The sequence below is a fragment of the Pteropus vampyrus genome, unplaced genomic scaffold, assembly GCF_000151845.1.
Source record: "Pteropus vampyrus isolate Shadow unplaced genomic scaffold, Pvam_2.0 Scaffold86, whole genome shotgun sequence".
NCBI lineage: Eukaryota > Metazoa > Chordata > Mammalia > Chiroptera > Pteropodidae > Pteropus > Pteropus vampyrus.
In genome coordinates, this window is record NW_011888867.1 from 346482 (window position 1) to 352931 (window position 6450).

General features: G+C 60.4%; 1 protein-coding gene across 1 annotated transcript in view; it reads right to left on the bottom strand.

Annotated features, from left to right (window-relative positions):
* ARHGEF10L (Rho guanine nucleotide exchange factor 10 like) overlaps window positions 1–6450 on the bottom strand; it is a 134342-nt gene that overhangs the window by 21880 nt on the left and 106012 nt on the right. The window contains exon 27 of the mRNA XM_023532645.1: window positions 6067–6215. Within this exon, the coding sequence (XP_023388413.1) occupies window positions 6067–6215 (149 nt within the window). The remainder of the gene's footprint in view (window positions 1–6066; window positions 6216–6450) is intronic.

The window sequence follows — 6450 nt, forward strand, 5'->3', positions numbered from 1 at the left end:
CTGCTTACACTGTTCAGGAGCCCTTCCCACCCGTCCCAACCTCACTGAACCTGCCCAGGAAGCCTGGTCCATCACCTGGCCCATCACCTGGCCACACTCACTCCACTCCTAGGCTCAGGGGCAGGTGCGTCTATCCCACAGCTGAGCACGTGTGCTGGGATAAGGCTCCTGCATCCAGTGCCTGCTCTGAGCCAGCCTGGATCTGTGCTGGCCGCTGGTCTCATCTCAGCACCCATACCACAAAGCTCCCTTCTCTCCCCGGATATTCTGCAGGAGCCAACGCCCAGTCCTTTGCCTCTGGTCATCAGAGCCCAGTGGCCATGTGAGTGTCATGGGCAAGGGGGCCGGGGTAGCCAGGAGTCCTGGGTGGCTCAAAGCCCAGGCAGAAGAGAAGAACTGGTCGGGGGGTGGCGGTGGGGTGGGGGTGTGCGGGTAGGATCATGGAGGGGGAGAAAGAAAGCCGAAGACAGAGAAATTGGCTCAACACCAGCACTCGCACCCTAGAAAAATACAGAGGACACAAGACTTTGTCCTTGCTCACAGATATTTGCAACCCTGCGGGAGGATGCAGACTTAGTACTGGACACAAGAAAGATCTGAGCTCCCCGGTGAGGACAGAGGGGGCCTGGAACCCTGTGCTTGGCCATCCCCAGCCCCACGAGACGTGCCCAGAGACACCCCGTCACGACCCCAGCACCTGGAGCGAAGTCGGCAAACCCAGCCCCGAATCCTCCGATGCTGCCCCGTGGGAATCCTTGAGCCCATCCCCGCCCCCACCCTTCCCAGGCTTCCTGAGAGGAAGTCGTTCTGAACGTCGAACCTCAGTTCTCCCTGCTGCTGGGAATCGCTCACCCTTCTGGAACCTGCTACGGTCGGAGCCTCCGGGGAAGTCTCCACAACCTTTAGAAAACCAATTTCTCATTTCACCTGCCAACTCGTAATGTGAAAAAAAGGACAGGATGACAACAATAACAGTGGCACGCAAAACAAAATTACGGCAAAACTGCTGAACTGAGATGACTCCATGGAGTGACGTGACCGCAACCCACAGGCTCAGGGGGCCCCAGCACGGGGCCCCGGCTTCGCGGCTCCCCGAACCCGAGGACTTGGTGAATGTTTCAGCCCTCACGCCAATTTGCATACCATTACCCAAGAAGCCCTGCGCCTGGATTTTGCTTTTTGCAAATTCTCACCCGTTTCGTGTCATAAATAAGATAGGAGACAGAAAACTAATACAGCCCAGTGATGCATTATTCATGCCGCGTCACACTGTTATGATAGATTTACAACAGCTAATATATGCAAACTAAGTTTGGGCACTAAACGTGAAAATTAAGGGTGGGGAAGGTGGGTGTGCATGGGGATGGGCAGGGGGAAATCTGAAGGCCGCCGGTGTCCAAGAACCAAAGAGGTTTCTCATCTGGTACGCTCAGTGATGGACGGCGTCAGGGCCGGCCCCAGAGGCCAGCGTCCGGGACCAGGGGGCGGCGGCTGCCAGCATCACCAGCTTTGGGAAGCCCTTCACGTGCTTGGCGCCGAGCTCGGAAGCCCGTCAAAATCAAGCCCTGGGTCAGCTGTTCTGCGGGCGCCCTACCCACATCTCCCTTCCACAGTTAGTGGGCCCACCACAGACGGAGCCCAGTTCCCTAAGGGAAAAGCCATCCGTCCTTTAGGGCCCTTCCCTGAGCACCAACTGCGTGTCGGCCGGGTCTCGGCACCAGCAGGTAGTGGGCTCAGTGGGAGCCAAGCAGGCGTGTCCTGCCCCACAGACAGGTAATCTGATAACCGTCCCCAAGACATCAACACGCAGCTGTGACCAGGGCTATGAGAACGGCCTGTGCCGCAGCAGCGGGTCCCAGGGTTGTGACCCAGGCCGTGTGTGTCGGGGGAGGCAGGGAGTCCAGACAGGCTTTTCCGAAGGGGGGGAGCCGGGGTCTAATGCAAGACGGTTGCCCGATTAGCCCGCAGGCGGGAGCCAGGCCCGGTGCCCAGACAGGGCACGATTTGCCCTGCGTTCTGGCACTTTCCGGCGGGGCAGCGAGCCTCACCCCCTGCTTCTGCAGCTGTACCAAGGAGGCTCTGGGGAACAGGGGTTGCCATGGAAACAACTCAAGGCTGGCTGCAGTGGGGGCAGGTCAGAGGTGGGACCTCTGTGTGACACACCCACATATGTCCCACCTGCCCAAATCACTCTGCCACCATTGAGCAGGACCCAGCCGTCCCGGTCACAAGACCCTCTGCCCAGCCCTTTACCCAAATTCCTTCCCGTCGTCTCTGGGTGTGACCTCTGCCCCGCTTCTTGGAAGGCCGTCCCTCCCGGACACCTGTAGCTGGCCCAGGTGCCCTGAGCCGCCTCCTGCCCAGATTTTCACCTGTCTGCCTAGAGAGAACAGGTACAACCTCGTGGCACAACCCCACCAGCCCCACCTGGCTGCCTGCCCTACAGAGGAAAGGCACCCACCAACGCTGGCTGAGGGGCAGTGCTGGGCCCAGCCCTGGGACACGCCAGGAAGCAAGACAGACCGGGCCCTGTTTTCGCCTGTTTACGGCCCAGTGGGGGCCAACAGATAACAGCCCAGGAGGGAATTTCTGAACGTGACCAGTGCTCTGATGACAATAAAGGCAGAGGGTGTGTCAAGACTGGGACCGGAAGCAAAGGTGACTCTGATGGAGCTGTCAGAGCAGGTGCCACTGAGGGGGCAGCTGAGCTGAGACCTGAGCGATGGAAAGGAGCTACCCAAGGGAAGCTGTGGGAATGGTGTTCCAAGCAGGGGAACAGCAGAGGCACAAGCCTGCTGGTGGAGAGGAGCTTGGCACATTCGGAGACCAACGAAGGGGCCAGCGTGGCTGGGGAGCGGAGGCCACAGACCACAGGTCAAAGGCCTGCCTTCCGGTCCGCTTCCCCATCTGTAAGGGCCCACTGATCTCTCTGCAGCGACGTGAGACCCCAATCACGTGAAGCACACTCGCGGCCCAGCCCAGCCTCCACAACCGCCAGCCCCCCCCACAAGCAGGGGCGACGGAGACCCCAGCCCACGCGATGTCAGAGAACAGACCTGCCTGGCATGCAGGCCTCCCCCACTCGGCAGAGCGTACCTCACACGCCACAGGCCTCCCATCGACCTGTCCCCAATATGTTTTTTTTTTAAATTAAGATGCAACAATCATCCCACAGCTGGTTTTCCCCTCCAGCGATCGGTTAAAATGAACTCCAGAAGACTGGATTAGACTTTGAAGGTGGCGATCTAGATAATGAACACGGAGGATGCGGTGTTGACACAGGCCCTGGCGAGCTACATTATTATTTAACAGCCTCGCTGCTGCCTCCGCTGGGATCAAGGAGCTGAACAAGCAGTTGGTGGGCCAGCGTCAAACCCAGAGACAGACTGCAGGCTCTGGCTCCAAGGGGAACAGGCTCGGCAAGGTCAGGGGTGGCTGGCAGGGGCCAAGCGGGCCTAATGGAGACAGCCCAGGTTGAGCCTGGCTCAAAGGCCCCTCCCTGGGGAGCTATGCACCCCAGCCAACGTCCCACACCCCAGGCTGTCTCTGGCCGGGGCTTTGTGGAGCTCTCTCTACAGAAACATCCTCCCCATTCCCTCCTCCCTCGGCCGTCAGTGTCCAGCCTCGCTCAAGGATCCTGCCCTCCCAGCACCTCCCCTGTCCCTGTCCCTCCTCCAGCTGGGTCTGGCCAGCTGACACGCTTTGGCCTTCCCTGAGTTCCCACCGAGCCTGGGCGTGCCCCCACCGCCAGGGGTGGCTGACACTGGCTGACGCTGGCCATTCCGGGTCTGCTCCCACACTGGACTTTAAGCTCTCGAGCTGCCGAGATCAGGTCTTTCTCATGTCCACCCCTCCAGCACCCTACACGAGGACCTGGACACCGGATGCCACGTGTCCGTATACAAGTCTTCGCTCAGTGTGCCTGCCATGTGAGCTACGTGAGCTAGACAGACACCGGGGAAACGACGTGAACGGGGAGCCATGCTAAGCCCAGACGACATGTTGATGGAAAACACAGGTATGTGAACAAATAAGAGTCCCCAAGAGTCACATGTGACAGGACAGAGCCTGTGGGGCACAATGCGGCCCAAAGGAGACAGCCTTCCGCCTACCCAGGCCGCCGACACCAAGGTTAAGAGCAGACTCAGCTATTGAATGCCTGTGCTCGGATCCCAACCTGGCCTCCTCCTAGCTGTGTGACCTTGGGTAAGTCACTTAGCCTCTCTGGACCTCCGTTTCCTCCCCTGTAAAGTGGGGATGATAATAGTACTCATTTCACAGGGCGATTGGAGGATTAATCCATGCAAAGTACTGAAACCCATACCTGCTCAACACTAAGTACCCAACATATGTTGGTTAACATCACTTCCTGGGGATGGGAGGAACCAGGGAAGGCTCCCTGGAGTTGACACAGTCCCTAGATTAACCTCACATGTTCTCATTTGGGCCAGAGCCACACTAGCCACACCCGTGGCCAACAGCACCTTCCACCCGGCTTAGAGCACGGAGTAGCTCTAAGCATCTCGGATCCGCAGAGGGGTTTTCTGGAGCCTGGGGGAGGACTTGCTAGAAGGCGGCGCATGCTGCTGCCGAGGGGGCATGTCGGCCCTTGCCCGCAGGTGCTGGGTCCTAAGCTCACGGTCAGGGACCACCGCGGCCCGAACAGCAGCCCCGTCTCCAGGCTGATCCTCGCACCTGGCTGGCCGCGCAGGGCACCAGGACAGGACAAGCGTGGAGTGGCCATGCAGGCCGGGGCTCATCGGCAGCAGCCGTTTCTGGAGCCCGGCGCGAGGGCAGGCGGCTTCCTCTCTATGCCAAGCAGCAGTGGAGCGCAGCTTTATTAAGTATGCATGGCGATCACGTTGTCACGGTGCCCGGGGTGCCCGGAAGGCGAGCTGCCCACACAAACTTTTCAGTCTCCCTGGCTGCAGCACGGGCACGTGCTTCCCCGTTCCCGCGGTGGGGCCTCCCCTTCCTCCACCTGCCTCCCCGCTCCCAGAGCTCCCCTGACACCCTCCATGCTGTGCAAAGCAGGTGAAAGGCCCTATCGATCCTCTTTGTAAGAGCAGCTGGTCCAGAACTAATCTTAAATCATCGCGGCCTCTCGCTGGAGCGCGGTGGCCAGTAGGCCCCAGGGACAGTCACGGTCAGGCCAGAGCTGAGGTGCGGGGCCCAGGCAGGGCTGCACGGCGGCTGGCGAGGGGCAGAACCAGAGGAGAGCTGGGCCGGCCAGGCCCCTGCCATCCGCCCCGTCCACGTGTCTCCCACGCCTAGGACGGCTGTTGGCAGGAATACAATGTGGACACACGCCCCACACCCGCTGACACCGACTCTGAGGAAGCAACTTGGTTTTCCAAATAAACCGCATATCCAGACAGCAACGGGATCTAAGTTAGGCAGATAATTACAATGATAACTAACGCGCACCAAACACTTACTTCATGTCAGTCCTTTTGCATAAACACTTTCGTTCACTGCTCTAGGTAGCTCTACACAGTGCTAGCATCACCCCACTTTACAGATAAAGTGAGGCGGGGTGGGTAATGCTGGCAGCCAGTGGCAGTGTGCACCCAGGCTGAGCCAGAAACAAGCCCCTGGGACCAGGCCCTCGTCCTAGGGGCCAAGGCATGGGCAGTGCTCGCCACAGGGCAAGGCAGAACCCAGCAGCCTCCACCTCCATGCTGTTTAAAGAGCCCAGCCTCCAGGACCGCTGTGTCCCCACTGGCCGTCTCCTCGACACAGCTGTGTCCGAGACGCCAGTGCGAGGGCAGGGTCCCCAGCTCCACCTCCACGGGCAGCAACGGACACAGCCAGGGTGCGGCTCACAGCCTGGTGCAGTCTGGACCCTTCCCCTCATGGCAGCCCCGGGGATGTGTGTGGGGGCAGAGGGGTGGGGGCAAAGGGCTGGGCCCAGTGGGGATCATGGGTCCCCTCTGCTTCCTGACAAACTCTGACTGCTCCCTGAGACACACATGAGAGCAGAGAGCAGTGCCAGGTAGAGGGTAAGAAGAGTCAGCAAGGGGTGCCCGGCCGAGGACCCCACAAGCCACCAGGAAAGGCCAGTACCTGAGTCTGCAGGCTGGTGGCATCCATGACGGTGACCCGGGGCCCACAGCTGGCCCACACAGTATCCTCCAGGCTCAGCAGGGTGCGGATGGGCCCTGGCCCCACAGTCAGGCACATGGGCGGGCTCTCCAGGTCCCAGGGGACATCTCCTGGAGAGAAAGAGGGAGAGCAGGTCAGGGCCCAGGGCTCCTCGACCCTCGGGACCCACAGCCCGCAGTGGGGGCCCAGCCGGGCTCCACGAGACCCTCTGGCCATTTCTGTGGCCCCCCTCCCTCCTCCCAGGGGGATGGTGGCTGTTCCCAGCTGCCTTCATCTGTGTCCCACCCCTATGACAGAACGAACCAGAGGACCTGGCCTGGCACTGAGCGAGGCTCTCACCTGCCC